Raw genomic sequence first — 21977 nt, forward strand, 5'->3', positions numbered from 1 at the left:
ACCATTCAGCCAGCCCGTTCACCTTGGGTTCGGACCCAAAGCTGATCGAACTACCAGAACTCAGCGATAACTGGCAAGGCATATCCATCAGATGACAATGTACCTTGGAAGACTGTATGGCTGTGCATTAAATTAATACCGAAAAATCAGCATTCTACTAACTCGTAAGAAATGTTATTCTTAATTAGTGTGTCGTGTCTATAATTCTCAAGTCTTAGCGAAAATGACGTTATAAACCTTTATCTTCACTATGAATGATTATTATGATTTCTAAACTCAAATACTATGATTTTTGCTTATGAGGCTAGTTGAAGTCTCATGTATACCACGATCATCAATTGTAGCTGGCAATATGAAAAAACGTACAAAAAAAAAAAAAAAAAAAAAAAAAAAAAAAAAAAAAAAAAAATTGCATACAAAATTTGAAAGCTTTCAGATTTTACATTGCGCCCAATGAGGTGTTTTTTTAATGTTTCTTGTGCCGCCCTTATTTATTAAACAGCATGTTCTTCGCACTTAAACCATAAAATTCAATTCAACAGCAGTATCGCAAAATAATTTTAAAATGAGCATATCTTTAGAATTTTTGATATACAGTCTCGCGCGCTGGAGATTTTTTTTCCCCCGTACAGTATTGTCATTGCCCGTTTTGAGTTTGTTAATCAAAAATTCCTTAAAGTGTTACAAAATAAGAATTCGATAATACAACAAATTTCAAATTCGGGCTTAAAGGTGCCCATATTCAATGAAAGATTACGTTACTCAAAATTTGATGGCTCTAAGTACCGTCGTTTTATCACAATGCGAGAAACATACATACATTTATGCAGATTCTTCATTATTTTTTTTTAAATATAGCACAGGGATCTAATATTTTGTGGCAACAATTTGAAAAGTGAACCGACATTTGAACCAACGCAAAATGCCAAAACGAAATTAATAGCCCTTTGGGTTGATTTTAGGACTTCGTGCTGGTTCCTTTATCGTCGATCAGAAGCCCACTCAAATACAATTATCTTTTAAGTTAAAGGACTATAAAAGGAAAGTAAACTGAACTAAAAAGGCTACGAAGACCATTTTACATATGAACAACGCATAATATTTATTTAACATATGTTAGGGAAATGCATTCATCAAATTTGAAACCAATTTCCTAAAGCTCACTAATGATAAAAGAATCAGTGCCACTTATATTGATATAGTATAATCGCAATCGCAACCACCTTTAGTAGAAATCAGCGAAACTTCAGAATACACCAGAGTCTGGTAACTACGCCCATAACGAATTATTCGGGCAACCATTCGTATGACAAATATTCAGCTTACGACGTTGCCATTTTCGTAACCGTTATTTTTCTTGTGTTCAAAGTTCCAACAGCTTTCATAGTAAAAAATATGATTGTTTTTTGTCTTAACCTCGATTTTAAAACTTGCGCTTGTAGTATTTCCCTACAATAGCAGAAAGAGAGGTGAAATTTCTGCATTAATAATACCTTATTTTGCCGCAGGATTGTTAAATGAACACTGCTTACATTTCTTTCTCAAAATGATCGCTACAAATTTCCACCACTAGAAAAACAAGTTTGCAACTAGGTTTACTGATTGTCTTTTTGAATAAACACATAGTTGAAACGTAGAATATGTATGCATGTTACATATAAATTTCTACAATAAATGTAATTATTCTTTTTCTTCAGTAAAATTCGCCAAAATGCGCCAAGGTGGTTGCGATAATACGTATCTTTATATTAGTGATCTGATTTGATGCATATATAATGCACCGTACATAAATGCATTCATTATTATAATATGTTGCTTGTTTACCCCAGTTCCGCAATGTGCGTCTTGCATGTTTTATGTGTTCCATATTTATATTCATGTGTATAGGAATGTACAAACATGTTGTTATCATCTATTCTGCTTTGCTTTTGTGCTGTACTTTATCTATAGGTTCTCGTGTATTTACTCCGTTAACTGCTTCATTAGTTCTTCCATTGAATGTATACATGTAAAAATGTAACACTGAACTATCAAACACTTATTTGATTAACTATTAGTTGAAAAGGGTCATGTTCATTTTGACTACAATAAATCTGAAGCGTCGTGACTCATTATTGCCGTATATTTTAGCAGCGTATGGACTACTATTAGCCTTAAATTCACATACAAGTTCCTACCTATGTCATTATCTTTCAAATTATCCGTCTATTAATAAAATTCAAATGAATTCTTAACGAATTTATACCAAATCTGCATTCTGAGAAAATTTACAGCAACCTTCTTCAGTGTATCGATGTAATGGTCAAACAAAAAAGGATATGAAATTTCATGTTAAAGAACATGAAACGTAATTTTAAATGAAGAAAAATTTTTCACCGCTAAATTACTATCGACTGTTCACCCTATTTTTTAAATTCTTAAGCTCTTCTATCTGCATACTGTCCGATACACTTTTCTAGAGGAATTAGATTTCATTACAGCTTTTTCAATTAACTAGAACCTAATACTTTTATAGTTGTAAACGATTCTAATCTTTGCAACACAACAGCTTTCAATAATCTTAGAATTAATCCTTTGAGCAAATGACGCTCTAAGCGTCAACTGCGTTTTAATTATAGAGGTCAAATAAAGTATGTTTGCGGAATATATATTGTTATTCTTGAGTAATACACACACTTGTCTTTCACAATCAATGGGAATTTTTAAGGAAATTTCCTCAAAACAAACTTTTTTCAGTCTTTTTCAAATAATAAATATTTATTCTCAAATTGCTGAGCATGAGAAAGCTTAACATACATTCAACTGATAAAATCATGAACAATATGCAAGCCACTGAAAAATTACGCTGTTTCCGGACTTTGAAGCGTGAAATTACTGTTAACATTGATACTGCAATGAGAAAATGAGCCATTTTTTTTTCGCAGAAAGTCCTCCATAAATTTTCCTTCCTTTAGGCAGATAGTTTTCAAGTGCTTGTTGTTATTGTTATGGCTCAATCTCACTTATCTGACAATATATCATATCAAATCCACGAATTTTATGGCCAAGAAGCAGAGATTGCGCCTGATATTGGTTTACACTTAGGCCTCCTTAAAGATGACAGAACTAATTACCCAGCTCCATCCCAATTTTGAATTGAAAGAGAAGTTCCTAGGGTACGATTCAGAGGGTCTCCCTCCCTACTCTTTCCCTTTCCATTAACCTCTTAAGAAGACTTTCGACTTGCCTTCCTATCAAGTGCTTCCATACAGTAAAGACATTATAAACACCGGTGCCTGCTGAGATTCGACCACAAGATTATGGTAGCTGGCTCCCGTGCTATCATGCCAACAAGTTTCATCAAAGCCGTATACTTGGCGCTTTTTTTGTTTTGGCGTATTCCCTTTGCGCTAGGTGTCACTAGTCTGGTTTAGCTTATTGGCTCGTGATAAAATTGCCTTTATAACCATCACTCATGCAACCACAGTTTTCATCTAATTATCCCCACCCCTTTTTTGTAACCGCATTGGTTTCTATGACTTGAGATAACCAAGTGATGACGAAGTGGGTATCTTGTTTATTTCAGAAAAAGATGTTCACAAAGAAAGATTGCGTTCGAACAACCACCTTCTGAAATAAAATCTGACTCAAAGCCAAAATGGCTGTATGCAGGCTTTGCTTATGCCAGGGGGGAGGTGATGGGACACAAAACGAATTTTGTTGGATCACGCATTCCTTTCGTTTCTGCCATATGGTTCATTTACTTATTGTAGCACAAGTTAACACCTATTGAGTTTTATAAAATCTTGCTTCAAATAAATCTTAAATAAGTCTTCTAATTCTTTTCTCCAAATAAACGACACAGCATTATAGTCAATTGGAATAACTATGTAAGAGAAGTAAGTACTAATTCCTTCTACTTTATTGCGTCCATTGTTTCGATGTTAGAAACAATGGACGCAATAAATCAGTTAGCATTTATGTTTACTTACTTACAAAGATGAAAACGTATTGTAAGCAGTGTTTCCTTCCTACCATTTTTTTACGAATTAGGGAATATTCTTTATTGCTGTATCTGATCATTACGATCGCGTGTGGAAAGAAATAAGCCAAAATACGGAAATATGGTACCAAAAATGCGTGGTATATTTTTAATGGAAAAGCACTCTATTCCATTTACTCTAACTAAACGATCTAAAATACTGAAATTCTTCAGTTAATAAAAATGGGAGCCAGGAATAATTTAACATTACTTTCCTTACTATGTTAAAATGGAATAAATTAGAAAATAAAAGTTAAGAAATAACAATAAATACAAAAATGTTTTTTAATTAAAAAATATTCTTCTCACTAAGGGAGAAAAATGCGAAAAAAAAAAGAATTAGAATTAAATAAGGCATTTTTAAATTATTGTTATTTTCTAACTTTCCATTCAGTTTAATGAAGGGAATTTTTTTTATATACAAATAAAAAGTATAACATGAAAATCCTTTTAAGCCTGTTTAAAAAAAATTAAAATAACTGCAGAAGCTTTAGCTAAAATGAGACTATGAAAAGAAAACAAAAAGGGTTTCTTCGAGTAAACATAACAGACTTCTTTTTAAGTGCAATGAAATAACAAGAAAGAACAGGCAAGAATTGCTTAATTTATAAACGAATGAATGTTAATAGAAACCAAAATCTTCTCATTAAGTTCCATGTTTGAGATAAAATTAACTACTATTTCATCTAAAGCAAATTACTAAATATGAACAATAATAATAATAGCATAAATCAAACTATTCTCTTTCAATTATATTTACCACGAAAAAATCAAAACACCGTAAAAGAACAGTTGCAAGATTTACTCCGTCTCTTCATACATTAAAAAAGTACCACGATTTAATTTTTAAAAGGAGTGGTTTATTATTTTCACTATGCAAAAACTTTCGGTATTACACAAATTCACGTTACAGCAAAATAGAAAGTTGTTGCTCTTTCACTTGCAAAATGTATTTTGAAAGTGAACTAATAACTCATTTGGTAGTCGTAATTTTTCATACGACAATTTCATTTCACTGAAAAGCTCAGAAATCTTGTTGCTCTGAGTTTTTTTTTTAGTTCTATGAAGTTACGCATCCGAGCAAATAATTATTTAATGATTTACAAATTGTACATTTAAATTGTTCTTCCCCCCTTTCCTAAAAATTAAAAAAAAAACTTGTATTAAATTATAATTCTACGTATAAAAATCAGATTCAAGGTTTATTTTTTTAAAAAATTAACTCAAAAATTAAATTCAGTCGATATTTCACGAATTAAGGCAAATGGTTCTCAAATGTTCACCAGCAGTAATCAACCAACCGAACCGTTGACGAAATGGTAATACGCAGATATACAAATGTTGGTTCTTTTGAAAAACAGTACTGCTTACATCGCTCAATGTTTTGGCTTCCTTTTTTCTAATTTAGTTATTATTAAAAAAAATATATGTTAAATGATTAAAAAACTTGAATTCTGCTTTTTAGCATGCTTTCATGCTTCTGGGCTTTAATATTTGCAAGCATGGGGGAAGAAAAAAACTTTTTTTATTTATGTTATTATTTTACGTATCTGTGCTTCTTCAAGCATGTTAACCGTCATCCAGAATAAAAGGTCAGTTCAAATACTGATACGTAGATGGTAAACTTTATTAGTCCAAAGGGGCTTTGTCTCTGAAGGACTATTGTTTTCGTTTTGCAATTTTGTGTTGGTTCGCTATAAATGTCCGTTTCACTTTTCAAACTGTTGCCACCAAATGTTAAGAGTCCTGCATTATATTTGAAGAAATTAAATAATGAAAAATCTGCATAAATGTATGTATTGTTGCGTGCGTACGGGTTCGTTACGAAATGAATGCACAAGTCCGATGAAAAATGAACAAAAATTTATTATTATAACAACAAATATGATTAAATGTCCTCAAATAATCGTGCAGTATCACATATCACAGTAGTTATCTTCTAACTACTCAAATGTTCAAAAGAACTTAATTCAAAACAGCTAAAGAAAGCTAATCCGCGAATTCTCTACAGTCAACAAGAGCAGTTTTCTAAACAACAGCAAACTACGTAACTAACTCGAATGAGAGGTTTTCCTCTTTTTATAAGATTTTAAAATCGCGTGCGAGAATTTTCTAGTACTTTCTGGAAATCAAAAAAGAGATATTTATTAAATGTTAAATGCACGCGCTCTTGTATTTTCAATTTTCCGGCTTAGCTTTCTTTTAATATTCGTCACGCGCTGCACTGCGCGGGAAATAAAACCATTTAATTTATAATTGAACTAACGTTAGCATTTTTTTTAAATACCAAATTCGTAACAGTATATTTCTCGCATTGTGATAAAACAACGGTACATAGAGCCATCGAATTTTGAATGACGTAATCCTCCTACGAATATGGGAAGACAAAATTTGGAATTTGTTTTATTATCGATTTCATATATTGTAAGACGTTAATGAATTTTTGAGTAATAAACTCAACGATTTAAAAGCGAGCAATAGCAACACTCTACGGGGAAAGAAAACCTTTTTATCTCCAACGCGCGGAACTGTGTATCGGAAAATTCTGAAGATAGGCTCATTTTAAAATTATTTTGCGATATGGCTATTGAACTGAATTTTATGATTTGAGTGCAAAGAACATGATATTTAATAAATAAAGGTAACACACAAAACGTTAAAAAAAGAGGCTTTAGACGCAATTTAAAATCTGAAATCTTTCAGATTTTCTTAAATAAAGGTAACACACAAAACGATAAATAAACGCCTCTTTAGACGTAATTGAAAATCTGAAATCTTTCAGATTTTCTTTTCTTTTTCTTCTTATTTATTTATTTATTTTTGTTGAAATCATAGCAATTCAAGCTGGCATAAAATATGCTACATTTGTTTCTAAAATTCCTAAGAGCCGAATTCGTTCAGCAATTCGGAATGTGATAAAATCGAAGGCGGAAGTAAAGCAATAACCTCTAATTGTTCTAGCGCAGAATTTTTAAATTATAATTACTTAAAATTTACTTCAAATACTTAAAATAGTACATGATTGTAAGACACTCATGTAGAAAATGAAAGAAAATTGTTTAAATTTAACACGTAAGGGTTATCTCCCAAAGAATGGATGCTTTAATACAGGGCTTTTTAAGAAAAATTGACTCATGTAAAGCATCACCTTAAAAAAATGAGATATAGGATGTAAAATACGAACTACGTTACGTAAACACTCAGTGCAGAACTTTTGATTTTTTGAAATACCACAATTTATTTCAAGTGCTTTAAATATATTTTTCGGTACTCTTCTGTTATCAGGACCAGATTCCGAAATGTATGTGGGTATATGTTACATACATACCTATCAATTTAAATGCATACATGAACATATCCCTCATACATTCCCGAATCCTGATTCCGAATCCTAGAACAGTGCCCTTTTTTCTTATAGTAAAAATAGCTTGTCCATACTTTACGAAATCTTTTTTTTTTCCTGCGTTATCTTCTTTACTGCACGCAAAATGATCGTCTGATAACGCAGCATTCCATAGCAGTACTATATATCTGAGCACTTTAACGAATTCCAATTTTATGAATTACTGCTAGAAGTGAATTGATCAGAAAGGTAAAGTATTTCTGTGCTAGTTATTTTATTTTAATCTTAAAGAATTAATATCTTAATCGCTTAAATTTTACGTCACTTCTATATTTTATATCTGAGACTTTGTTTTTGCCAGTGTTCGTGGCTTATATAAATGTGCATGTATTTCTCTGAGAATATAATAAAAAAAGATACCGTTTGGAAGGTTTGGAATATATGTCTTAGGACAGTAAAACTTGATACCTGATCCTACAAATAGATAGATAAAACCCCACATTTTACATATACTTTCGAATCATTCATAATCATTTGGATCTTTTCCATTAACATGTGCGAAACAGTTTTCTGTAACAAGCAGATACTAAGATATGTGCGCTAAGCAGATACTTATTAATAAGGAATAAATACAAAATTGGGAAAAATACAAATGTAATTGTTCAAGTACAGGTGCGCAGACTGAGCCCATTATTTACTATGTTTGTCAAGAATAAAAAAGTACACAACCGGCTTTGCCTGCAAGTACGTCTGTATGCACCAGCTGCATCATGTTTCACGTCAACAGAGTCTAAAATAGTACACATAGAAGTAAACAGTAATTTGATTTTGAGATGAAATAAGATATTTCCTATGAAAAAAATCGGAAAAAATTAAGCTGTAAACCGATATATATATATTTCTTATATACACAGGAAAGTATATAAGCAAAACGTGATACTCGAATCCTTGGGATACGTCCTAATGAAGGTTTAAGTAATTTCAATAATATTTATTGAATACATTTGCGTTTTAATGTTGAGTACACCAATGCTGCTAAGAGCAGGAAATATTCTAATGCTTTTTCCAAGAGATTTAATCAAGTATGGAAACTTGAATGAAATTATACTAAATAATTTAATATACAGTATTAATTGCAGTTTACATGAAGAGAAGTCTAATCACGTGAGAAATGCTTAGAAGAATTCATAACCTCGAGTTTCACCCGGCAACAGGAAGTGCGAGGAGAAATTAATGAAAGGTCAAGACATAAAACGTCATTAAGGCATCTGAGGTTAAATTGAGAGTCTACGAGAATTAGATTTGGAATAGTGCTATAGGAAGCAGGAAAAATAGTCCACCCTACAACAAGTATGAATTGCTTTTGGCGTATCTGGCAGCGCGGAACAGGAATTCACTGACAGAATATGCATTAATTTCAGTCAGCGAAGAATTATACTTTGGTTCTTCGTTCCCTTTGTGCTTGTATGAAATAGGAATAAATGTAAATTCATATAATTTGTTAGCTGCAGGTCCTCAATTACGCAAAACATTACTTATATATTGCCATTATAAGGATAACCTAATTAGGATCAATTGCAACAATCATTCATTTTATTTAAAAGGAGCAAATATTCGTAACGTAACGATTTAAAAACCAGCAAATTTCAGAAACTGGGAGAAATGCATTCTTAATTTAATGCAGCATTTTGTTCGTAAAACATGCTAAGCTTTAATAAGCAGTTTAACTGAAATAAAACTCTTTTGCGTGGAAAATCAAACTTTGTGTGTATTCTTCCCACATAAAATTTTTTAAATTTTAAAATAAATGTATATTATACGACAAGAAATTAAAAAATATAAATATTCATTTATTAGTTTCAGTTCTTTTGTTATTAACTACCCAGAAATTTTACAGAATATATAAATATTCAGTGGTATACAAAAGAGAATTTTAGTGTAAAATATAAAATAAGTATTCCCTCCAGCATCCCCTCCCACCAAAAAATTTTTAAACCGGCATACATTTTATAGAAAACTGCTACTGAATTTGAGAGTCACTCTTTATTACTTCAGGGAAGTCTCACCAGTGGCTGAGCTGTACGATAGCCGAGCACTAGCAGCTCGATCCAGGTTAAAATCCCTGCGAATAAGCTGAATGCATGTTAGTTTCCATGGTTTTTTACCTTGCATAATGTGAATACGAGAAAGTTTTCCGTAAAATGTTATCCACGAAGGAGCCCGTCTACTTAGGTAGATAGCTCTCATGTTCTTCGCCTTAACAAATTAACCATGTTAGAGTTATGTATAAAATCTATGTCAGCATTTTCGTTTAGTGATTTAAAATTTAAGAATTTTTCTCAGCCTAAAAAATGAAATAGTTATGTTTATATCAGGGGATCTTGGAAATTCCCTACTTTCAGATGGGGGAATGCGATCAGCCATTCATTTAAATATTTAATTTTAGCTTATGAAAATAAAAAAAAAACACATTAATTTAAGTTTTGGTATTTATCAAGATTTTCTGTACTCTTTTGTTATTTAATTTATAAATCTTATCTAAATCTAACAATTTAAATAAATGCATATATATTTTTCGAGCTCTGAGTAGGAGATGGAGGATGATCTCCTAGCAATGGTGAAAAAGTTGTATTGGAAGAAAACTCGTTTAGCAATATTTGCTTATGCAATAAATAATATTAGCAATATTTGTTTATGCAATAATATTAGCAATATTTGTTTATGCAGACGCTTGTTGTGCCCACGATGCATATCGTTATGTTCAGTTTAATATACATTTTTATCTTTTACCTTCTACAGAAGTACGCATAGATTTTGGAATCAGTATATGTTGCTACAGTGAATTACATATGTATACCATTTGTATTACTATGTATTTGTATTACTATGTATTACTATGTACAGTTGATATGCATTATTTAATAAATAACTATGCACTGTATTTTAATACTAAACATATTATGAATTATAAAATCAAAATTAGGAAGTTTTATGGTTATTCGTCATCTTATGATTTAGAATTACCATAAGATGACGGTTAGCTTTTCAAGACTGCAGAAAAAATAACAAAATTACGTATTATTTAGAATATATCGAATACTGTTTACAGCGCATGCGTTTTTCTAGAAGCTGTGTTTTCTTTCGAAATTGTTTTTAAAGGAATTGTGTTCAACATATGCTGATTAATACATAAATTTAGAAATTCTTTTCACGTTTTTCCGAGCGTTACGGGTTTAGCCCTGAAATTTCAAAGTTCCTTAAAATGTCATGAATAAGTAATATTTTCTTGATTTTAATTAAAATATGATTCTCTCATTTTGTACCTCGATTCCTTTTCTTCTAGTTTACGTCCAAACCGAAATCAGATCCATTAAAAGCTAGTAGACATTTTCATGTATAATGAATATAGAAGGTAACCTTCTATACGGAATTTTCTGGCCGTAAGGTTGAGAGGGTTTTAAAAAAAGAGTAAAAATAAAGTAAATAAAAAAGTAAAATTTGAGTGAATAAAAAAACAATATTCCATAATAATGAAACACCTGACAATATCGAAGCAGAAATGTTCAAATTAAACGTATCTCAGTTTGAACTAAAAGCTAAATTATTCCGTTTTCTTATATCTACATGTCCCTGACTTCCCAAAGAAATATCCAATATCAACTCTCCATATATTACCGAATAAAGGATTCATTAATCTCATATATGAGATTCAATAACAGTTTCTCGTATCGACTGGTTATTATTCAGTTTTGTGATATGTGAATCTGAATAAATGGATTTTCATTTGCTCTCAGATGAAATACCTTCTCTGTTTCTCCTTTATTGTCAATCTGCATTCCTCTCAATGGAATGACTTAGCACTCAGAAAAAGGCAAAGACTACTCAAGTTTCATATTCCAAAGCAGGTATAATTAGCTCTTTGCACTCGGTTGTATCCTCTTGAGGAGACATCGTATGTCTAGCAGACTTGGAAGTCCCTTCTCAGAGGACATTAAAGTTTAATTATTACACAAGGTAAACTTACGCCAGCACATAAGAAAGAATATCTCATTAATGTTTTCTGTTGAAATGGCATAAAAGACGAATTAAAATATGGTTTATATGCAAAGATATATAAAAACATATAAGACAAAAATTTTCCGACATGAAACCATCGCGTGAAATTCATTCATGATGCGATCTAATCTCCATTTTGAAGAAAAGGATAAGGAACGTTTGTTTATTTGAAGTAGATTTACTTTTACTGATCGTAGGGAGTTATAGTATAGTTTGAAAATACAGCTAAGCAAGTCTAAGAGAACAGACCTTGAAACTGAACGCAGTTCATGTTGAAATAAAAGGTATATATCAGGGCCTCCGCTAAGTTTCACTTTTTTGATAAACCTTCTATAAATCGTAATCTGCATATTTGCCAGAATGTGCCGTCGAGCTGCTGCTAGGTCAACCGCAAGAAGGCTCCAAGTGCAAAAGGTTACTCTAGCGGATATTAATACCAAAAAATTAGACTTATTTTACATCTTTTGCTTCCCTCTATTAGGTGAAAACGGGAAAAACACTCTCTCATATTAATTTTATTCAGTTCAACGTAACATTACCTGATATTCCTTACACTAAAGTTAAATAGGCAAGCTTAAAATTTGAAAAGCTTAATATGTGAATGCAGGATTGCTTAAAATTTGAATGCAGATTTAGTTGTAAAAGAAGTATTGAACGCAAACTCTACATAACAAAAGTTCTTTGTTAATGTATTAATTTCTTTTGATTTTCTATAATCGAATTAGTCGTACAACATAACATGGATTCAATATGCGCTAATGTGGAAAACTTAAGCAACTTTTCTTATTTTGGCGGTAATTCCGCAAAAATCAGAAATGAAGGCATGAAATTCATATTACAAAGGTACAATGTAGTACTTAAAGGGTGAGAAAATTATAGTAGGACGCGTACAGTACGGAATGAATAGAAAAATGCTTTACCGACAGAACGGTATTGGTACAAAAATCTGTCTGTCCAAGAGGAGCAACAGCAAACAAAACAACCTTAGTAAGGGATATGACCTCCCCTAACTACAATGGTTGCGTTGTACAGTCTGTCGAAACTTAGCAATAGATTATCTAACAGTTCTTGAGGTAAGATATCCCAGTCTTCAAGAAGCAGATGTTTCAGTTGTCTGGTGCCCTCCGAAGGGTAAGATCGTGCCGCCATGCGTATTCGTAAGTATCCCACATATGTTCCAATAGGATTTAAATCAAGGAAGCATACTAGACAATTTATTCTGTGGATATCATCACTTTGCAGAAGTCCTCAACAGCATGAGTCTTGTATGGCCGTGTATAGTCATCCGTAAAAAGAAAGTCGGGACAATGGACCCTGAAAAAGATGTATGCTGGGCAGGATAACTTTATCACAATAATAATCTCTGGTAAGTGAATCTCGAAAATAGTGGAGCTCAGACCGTATTTCATCATAATGCCTCCCAACACAAGCACGCCAGGATCACCTCAACGGCCCCTTTTCCTGATGTTAGTGGGATCAAAGAGTGTCTATATCTCTATCCATATCAACTAACGCCTAGAATCGTTTATCTGACCGAAAAGAGATTCCCATCCGTAAGTAGTCCATTGATGAGGTGACCAGTCTTTGTGTCCTCTACACCACTGTTAACGGGCCGCCGATGGGCTGCTGTCAATGGTATGCAGAGTTCAGGATGGCGAGTGAATAGGCCGTTTTATGAAGGCCACAGTAAACCGGGAAATTTGTCGCTCGGTTGCCGACACCAACTGCTGAGACACGTTTTTTACTGTCTGATTTTGATCTCTTCTTGTCTACAAAGCTATATATTGGTTATCAACTCCCAATGTTTTACTTGGCTGACCACCAACTACCTGTCATTTAGAAGGCTTTCCAAGCTCGTGAAACAAAAATTTTATCAATAGCAAGCAAACTTTTGGCCGACATACATCAAACTACGCTCCTTCTCAAACTTGTCATCATTCTACCACGTGTAATTCATCGGCTTTTCTTTATACAGATCGCAAAAAGCCCTATTCAACAATTTCGCGATTGAATCTTCATGATTAAATTCTGATAATTAAATTCGTATACATTCCATTTAATGTCGTTAATCGTGAACTCTGGCATTTCTGTCTCATATCACACCGAAGATGCTGAAAACAGTTGCTTATTACAATAGCTGACTAAGCCTTTCCGTATCCTTTCAAACAAGATTCATCAAGAGAAGATACTTTTATTCATCATTGTTTCGATGCATTTGTAAAGTCATGCAAATTCGATGTTTTTAACTTTTCTGATCAGGGAATGCACTCACTAATTACTGCATGAAGCTGCGTCTTTGTACACGTATTCATTATATCTCTTTTCCCCCCTTTTCAGCATCAGTTAAACGAATGAATTTTCTCAAATTCTCCTCATTCCTCAATTTCTGTCCATGCAGAAAGAAACTTTTGGTGAGATTTTTAAAAGACTTCTTTTTATAATAAGTAGTCATGTAGCTGAAATACTTGTACTCAGTTAATCTTTGGAGAAATTAAAATCAGTTGTGCACATGTAGATGAGAAGTGATTAATACTTTTCTGATGCAATCAAGTAAGAAGAAGGAAACTTAGATATCTGCAATTTACTCTTATACATCTAGGTATCTTTAAATATATTAAAAAATGCAACTTACATAAATAAAACATTTTAAGTTCCACAAATAGTTATGTAGTAAGAGAATTTCCAACTCTGAAGGTTCAAAATATCAAAAACTCCAGTTAACCGAAACATTAACGCTTCTCATGACAAGCAAAATTTAATTTGCTATTAATTTATTTAGTTGCTTTTAACTGTTTTCGTTCATTGATACATAAAAAGATAAAGCAGTACATATTTTAATGAAGCTGTTAAAAAAATTTAAGCGGGTGTATACAGCACATATATTCGACTACAGTTCGAAAAATATGGAGCCTCCAGTCATTAATGGAAAACAATTACGTTCTACATACAGGTACACTGCTCTTTGTTTTACTATTTCATTCATAGCTTAGGATTAAGAAGGGCTTCTTTTCTAGAAATAGGTTAAACACACGCGTTGACATGTTAACTATTCAAGCAAGTCATTTCATTATTCTTCAGTTAACTATTTTCTAATGTCCTTTTGATTCTCTTCTACACATTCATACATCATGCATATATTTATATATACAAATAAAATTTTTTACTTGAGGAAAAAGCAGTTTCCCTTGAGCAATATTTTACATTTTCACTTGCATTATATAATTATCACTAATATTAATCGCTTATGTAAAAGTAAATATGACCATTTAGGATAAAGTTGATCACCGATCGTTAAAGCTGATGATCGACTATATAACGACACTACTTGGCACCTCTCGTAGGCTATTGCATCTTTCCAATCAACAATATCATTTCATGGATAGAAGTTCTTATCCCCAAAAGTGAATAAACCGCAAAGTTCTCGAAAAAACTAGATTTGAACCGTAGAACCAGTTTGCAACACAAATGAAGTTCCTGTCTGGGCAAACTTTTAACGCTACAGTACCAAATGCTTTCATCATTATGTACTAAATAGGTTCATTTCGTGACTATTATTCTATTAGGGCTCAGAGCAGCAGAGCAGTAAAATCACTGAACACTAGTAATTCAGGCTGGGTTCGATTCCAAGCGAAGGGACTGGCTATATGAGCGGTTTTTGTGGTTTTCCTCAAGTGTAACATGTGCAGTAGCTAAATTTAACTTGGAAAGTGCTCCACGAAGGCATCCCTCTCCTCCGGCAGATAACATTAGCGTGCTTTGTCATACTGAAAAAAAAATCAAACCATCAGGATTACCATTAGGAGGTAGGCTGCCCTTGGCACAATACTACGTATGGTTCGGCATCTCCCTGAGTCATAATTGGCACAATTTGAGTGGCGCTAACGTATAGGAAATATAAAGCCTTTTCAAGCCATATTAACAGCAATGTCAGAAATTAGATACAAGATATAAAATGCAATTGCTATTATGCTACTTTTTCTTCTTTAAAGTTTTTGTTATTCCTTCCGGCTTTTTCTTGGTGTTTTGCTCCCCACAGTTCAATTTGTCTCCTAACTTTTTAGTGGAGGAAAAAAATTAACACAAAAATACTAAAAATAAGCAATTCAGTTATTCGTATTTTCGGTTAATTGGCTGAGCTGTGGTCTTAGGCCGGATTACTGCATTTTGTTCTGTATTCAGCTCCGGTTTAATGCAACATTCTATTTGCTGTCTATTATAATAAACAGAAATCACTGGTAGAGGGAAGAATCGGAATTATTTAATACAAGCAAAAGCACGTAAAAGTTATCTGCTTGTACTCTATCCGATTTACGATCGTGAGAACCTTTGAGGGCACTGGTAGAATAGAAAACGCAAATATTATGGAATTTATAAAAGCAAATCTCTTTCTCGTTTTTTTATATACATAAACCAAAACGATGCACCTAATGAAAGAAACAGTGATAAGAACATAAGAAAAATTTAATGTAAAATAAAAATATGTAAACTACAGATGTGCTTTTTCAAATCAAGTGTTTTCATTTGCTAATTAATTTCATACTTAGCACATAAATGGATATCACTCTTCTTTACGAGCGAAACAATTACACCATGAAATAAAGAAAGCAAAGAAGACTTCATTTCTAAGCCAAAGAGTGATACTAGAAATAACTCTTATTTCGAAAGGCAAAGTATCTGATTTGAAATCTATACCATGGCCAATACCCATCCCATTTTCCAACAGCTCCGTAAAATCTCTGAAAGGTCATTTTTATATTTACTGCGTCGTAAATTAACCAAAATAGTCCTCTTCTGATATGAATGGTGCATTTATAGCAGCTTTCGTTGAGCAGTCCCGGTCTGTTTGTCGTGACTTGGGCATATGTCAAGGAGTGGAACGACTCGCAACTGGAAACATTTGTTTTTCATTTGACGGCATAGCGAAGACAAGTGCTATGCAAGTTTTCTTTTTTATAACGCAAAATATATAATAAAACAATATCTCTAAAGAACAGTTTTGTTCTTCCTCTTACATATTTCGAACTGCTTCCTACGCTCTGTTTGCGGTAACTTGAAGAATCTTTTTAACTCATCCGAACAGAAAATGTTAAGCATCAGAAGAAAAATAATATTACAGAAAAATAACACCCTGGCTTTAGCTAACAGATCGTAGAAGTACTAAGAAGTTCTAGAAATAACATGAAAAGTTATTTGAACATTTGGAACGGTGGCAATACCAGAACGACAACTAAACATTCCATTGCGCGTGTATATATTCCTCCAATTTCCGTATAAAAATCTTTAGGGCTACTCACACGGTAACATATATTAACAACTGTTTATCTTTCAGAAGTGTAAATACTCAATCTAATTTCGCGTTCGCATTGTTCTAAAAGTGATATTCAAATCAAATAATAAAGAAATTTCGCTTACCAGTCAGACGCAGCAAGTATTCTCGCCTTTTGTCATTTTATCCAATTTTTATTGAAGACACAATAAATACATTTACACTAAAGAAGCACATATAAACTTAGTTCGCACTTAATGTAATTTCTTTTTACATCACTCACAGTCATCAAAGTTCTGAAATACTCAAAGGAATTCAGGTGCACACAGCGCCATCTGGTTCAAATACAGTTTCTACAAGAAATCCTAAATCAGCGCGTAATTAGTTTTCTTGTAGCCTAAAAAATTCTAAGTTGAGGACTCCTATTGGGAAGGGACTAATAATACCAAATCAGAAGAAAGAATTTGTTTCTGCTTAAGAGTTACATAAAATCATTCTTAGGAATTTTTACATTAATATACAATTATTATGCGAAGGATTAGAGTTATTTGAATCGAATTAAACGCTTAGACTCTACCCTGTATAGCTTTCGATCCCTATCTAGTTGCAGTGCTGATTTAAAAGAATTCAGCATTCTACAACGTTACGGTAGAAATATTTCGAAATCTAAACTGATTTAACTTTAAAAACGTGTCTATGAGTACATGAAATGTCATGGCATGGATTAGTTCGGTTTATTTGATTATAGCAAAGTACTCAAGGGCTATCTGCCTTATGGGAGAGATGCCTTCCTGAAGGACTTTCTAAGGGAAACTGGCTCGTATACACATTACACATGGTGAAAACGCCCATTCATGTCACGGAAGAACAAATACTCATTGCCTGTTGAAATTAAAAATATCATAGTTTATTAACTTTCACTTATTCATCTTCTCTTTGTTCTAATGATAGTTGAAAATAATCAACAACTGATCTTCGCCAAACTTCACGAGTCTTTTTCGATATCATACAATATAATGTAAGATATTTATGGAAAATTATTTAAAATTCTCCCTTTTACTGACAAGCTACCTGTCATGTATCTGGCAGCGGTGAGCCAATCAGCTGCCTGGCAGAGCCCAGCAAGTGAGAGAGGCCAGTTGCATGTTAGCTTCAGAGGAGGCAGGTTGTAGGTTAATTATGTTGTAGGAGCGAGGTAGTGCTCCGAGTTTGCCTTTATTCTTTAAATGTAATTTTTTTTTTTTTTTTTTTTTGAAAACGACACCAACATTTATTAAAAATTAACTTTCAAAGAATAATGAAAAAAAAATTAACATTTAAAGAATAAAGGCAAACTTGGAGCACTACCTCGCTCCTACAACATAATTAACCTACAACCTGCCTCCTCTGAAGCTAACATGCAACTGGCCTCTCTCACTTGCTGGGCTCTGCCAGGCAGCTGATTGGCTCACCGCTGCCAGATACATGACACTACCCTTCCTAAATTAACATTTACTGGTGGTATTACTTATAAAATTTAAATTTCAAGAACCATATATAAAAATTTGTTTCAGGTAAATTATTTAATGCATTGATGGCCACATACTAATCTGAAATATCTAAAGCACAAATGTTGTACCAATGGTACACAAAACCAAAATAAAGTATTTTTCCTTTTATCTACAGTCAAAGAAATGTATTTTAATTGAAAATTGTTAAGTACATTTTATTGCATTTTCTGCCTCTTTGTTACTTATACCTATACATCATTAGAAGCAGATTTGGAAAATTTTAATTTATTTTTTCTTTTTGAATCAATGATTTTTGAATTCATAAGATTTTTTGAATCAATAAACATATAAAACCGAATACAAAATTAAAATTTAATTTTTCTATTATTCACACAACTGTTCTTGCCTAAATTTTCAAACGCTTTTGCGGAAATTTAAGAAACAGGATATTTTTATGCAAATTACTAATTTCAAATAACCTGGAGATATGAGAAATATACCTGCGACTATACTGCCAATACACGAGAACTGAAAAGGCTAATTCTCAGTACAGTTGTAATGAATCAATTAACTGAATGTATTCATAATATTAATATAAACTCTAAGCTACTAATTAATATGAAACTAAATAGACTAAAAAATCAAAATATTGCATCATATTTAAAATGAAGCCAATACTTTTTACATTTTACTGAAATTACTTTAACACGTGTCCCATTTTACACGATTTACATCTAAATCAGAAATAATAAAATATGGATAGTGTCTTAAGTGAGTTATCTTAAGTAAGCCAGAGTATGTTTTAAATTTTTTTTTTTTTTTTTTTTTTTTCCTAGTGTACTGGTTATTACAATTCGATACGAGTTTAACAATTTGTAGAATCTAACCAACTCTGGAAAGCGGTAAACAATACGTTCCTCTAGCCACAATTTAAGCTCCTCAATACCGTAGATTTAAATTTCAGTTTCCTTTTAGGTTTAAATTTTTAGGTTAAGAATATGAAAACTTCCTTTTCTCTACTTATAAATAATATTTTTAAAATATTAATAACAGCAATAGCATAAATTTTCACCCGGATACGATATTTGGATGTCAGCAACAGATATTAATAACCTTTCATTCAACTAGTGATCTAATGACGATTTCTTTAATCTAGTCTAGCAGTTACAATACATGTCATCAATAAAAGATTTTTGCCTTATCAGGAAACACTTTTCATCGGCAAGCTCTTATCTTAGATAATCGGCATACGATGAAGTGAATTCTTTACTAGAAAACGTAAGCTCACATAAAATTTATTTTGTATAACACTCTGATGTAGGACCAATACTTGTAACTCGAAGCTCTTTTAATAGAATAATACTTACGCAGGAAACAATAATATATTTGAATGACTTCCGCAAAGCCAGATTTAGATTTGATACGGCCCTAAGCCATTTGAGATATGGAGCCCTTTATAAGTCTGTTACAATATATTTTAATACTATTTATACTATATTTTAATTTTTTGAGGGCCCCCCCCCAAGAGTAGCTTATACATAAATCCGGCCCTGGGCTTCCGTTAAGGCATCAGCCTTTTCTTAGTTTCACAAATCTATCTTCCTTTTTGAAACTATTATAATTTTAAATGTAATATGATAGGGGTTTGAAATTCATAAACGAGGATTTTCATTGAGTCTTGCAAATATGAATGTAAGAAATCTGAATAATAATAAAAAAAAAAAAAATAATTCACTTTTCGGGATGGGGATGTAAGAAAAAGGATCCATCTAATGCAGAATATTTTTGGTTGTTAACACTTGATTTCAAACATTTAAAAGTGAAACGAATAGTCTAGTCTCAAGCCATGCACATTTAGAAATATTTGGATTTATTTTATTACTAAGAAAACGGTCTCGGTTTTTATTATCAATACGTACTCCATAGATTTCAATTTCATAATTTTTCCCTCTGTCACACAGTAAATTAATTCACTAATAAAGATGCTTTTAGGTTTTTTTGCAGATAGGTTTTATTATCATGTTTTACTTTCTGAAAATTCAAACACAAGCCTCTAAAAACTCTAAACATATAGTAAAGTATATTCTCGAGACAAAGTAAGTGATAATAAATCATTCTTTACACAGCGCAACACATGTATTTCATGACTTTAGCCTGACTTATAGATCATTTAAAAGTTAACATTATAAATCATTCTGAATTTCATATCTTTCCAACTGAAAGTAACTTGAAATGGAATACTTTCATATTTGTACCTTCAAATAAAACTGGCAGTAAGAGTTAAAAGACGAGGTTTTAGAAGATACGAAAAAAAAAGTCACTGACCTTTGCCAAGTAGGTAAATCCATGTTTCCGGGCCAATTCTTTCGCCACTTCTGGTCCCCCTTCAACTCGCATCACAAACTGGTCCGTATACACCTCCGGCGGCACATCGCTTTCGTCGGCGGCGTCGCTGACAGCGAAAACAACGGCGAGCAAAAGCACGAGTACCGCTAAAACACGAAACATCACCAGTAGCGATGTCCACTTTCTTTTCCAACATAGCATAGTGTGTTAGCTCACAGTTACAAGGAAATAAAAATAAACTCTTTAGCCGTTAACTATGCATTTTTGGCAAAATTTTCCGTTTTTAATTCACACAAAAACAATCTTCGATTGAAGAAATAATAAAAGTCGGAAGTGGATAACTTTCATTCCTCTAATCTCTACATGGCCGGATTATCGTCTGCTTGCTCGAGACGAAATGAAGAAAAATTCTTTGCATTTATTCCTATTTTTTCTGGCAGGAAACTGTTGTAGTCGGCAGAGGACTTGATAGAAAGAAAGCAAAACAAAAAAGAAAAGTGTTTGCGGCGGGAGAACAAAAATGATTTGCGTCTGCTTCGGCGCGATGCGTAACTGTGACTGCGAGAATGAAGCTTGTGAGGAAACAATCTAACCTGTTCTGCCGACGTCACCAGGCAACCAGACGCCTCTGTTGGCGCTGACGTAGAGCGTCCAGCGCGTGTACTAACAATGCCGCGTGGCTCTCTGTTGGAATGAAAGGATTGTTGGCGATGCTATTCCACTGTTGCGATTCGTGAAATGAATGCATTATTTCTTGAACATTGTTATACATTGTTTTTCTAACTCTAAATGATTATTACGCAGTATATTTTTAATCGCGATATTAAATATCTAAAAAAAATACCCCAGTTGTTCAGAATTAAAATAAAAAATGTGTGGCGTACGTATTAAAGCCTAAGAAAGTATCCTATTCCCAAATATTTTCTCATTTTGTTTTACATTTTTTATTTTGGTTAAATAAAAAATAAGTTTAATTAATAGCTGATATACTTTCTTACAAACGGTCAGTTTTACATTCCGCATTACTGCAGTATTTCAAGCAGAATGAATCGAACGTTTTCTCGTATTACTAGATGTTACTAAACTTTAAAGATATTGTTCCATTGTGTTCTAAATTTTAAAGTAAAGCTAGGTTGATCCTAAAAACACGATTTATGTGGCAAAATATTTAAAGTACGCCAATAATAATTATTCATTAATTTAAATCAGTTTAAAAGTTTGCTTTAAAGCATACTAGTAAAATACTTTATAGAAAATGTCTGCAGATGGAAAACGTTTGTACCATATTTATGTCGTCTGCTATCATTTATCGTGAAAGAGTTAGTTGGTTTTAAAATAATAAGTGGCCTAAGCCGAGCTTCATTGCTAATGCAATCATACCTTGTTACGTCAGAAAAACTGGTTTAAAGATTTTGCCTAAATGTTCTAACTTTTCAATATTCCACTTGATATAAG

The 21977-nt window shown here is 32.5% G+C and overlaps 1 protein-coding gene across 2 annotated transcripts in view; it reads right to left on the minus strand.

The window, feature by feature from the left end:
• LOC118185709 (proprotein convertase subtilisin/kexin type 4-like) overlaps nucleotides 1–21089 on the minus strand; it is a 553482-nt gene extending 532393 nt beyond the window's left edge. For both annotated transcript variants that reach the window (XM_085810775.1, XM_085810774.1), the window contains exon 1: nucleotides 20502–21089. In XM_085810775.1, the coding sequence (XP_085666901.1) occupies nucleotides 20502–20723 (222 nt within the window). In that variant the 5' untranslated portion in view covers nucleotides 20724–21089. The remainder of the gene's footprint in view (nucleotides 1–20501) is intronic.
• Between the last annotated feature and the right edge of the window lie 888 nt (nucleotides 21090–21977).

Source organism: Stegodyphus dumicola, chromosome 2, assembly GCF_044657685.1.
Source record: "Stegodyphus dumicola isolate Sdum_Otavi_A_Nest chromosome 2, ASM4465768v1".
In the NCBI taxonomy this organism is placed as follows: Eukaryota; Metazoa; Arthropoda; class Arachnida; order Araneae; family Eresidae; genus Stegodyphus; species Stegodyphus dumicola.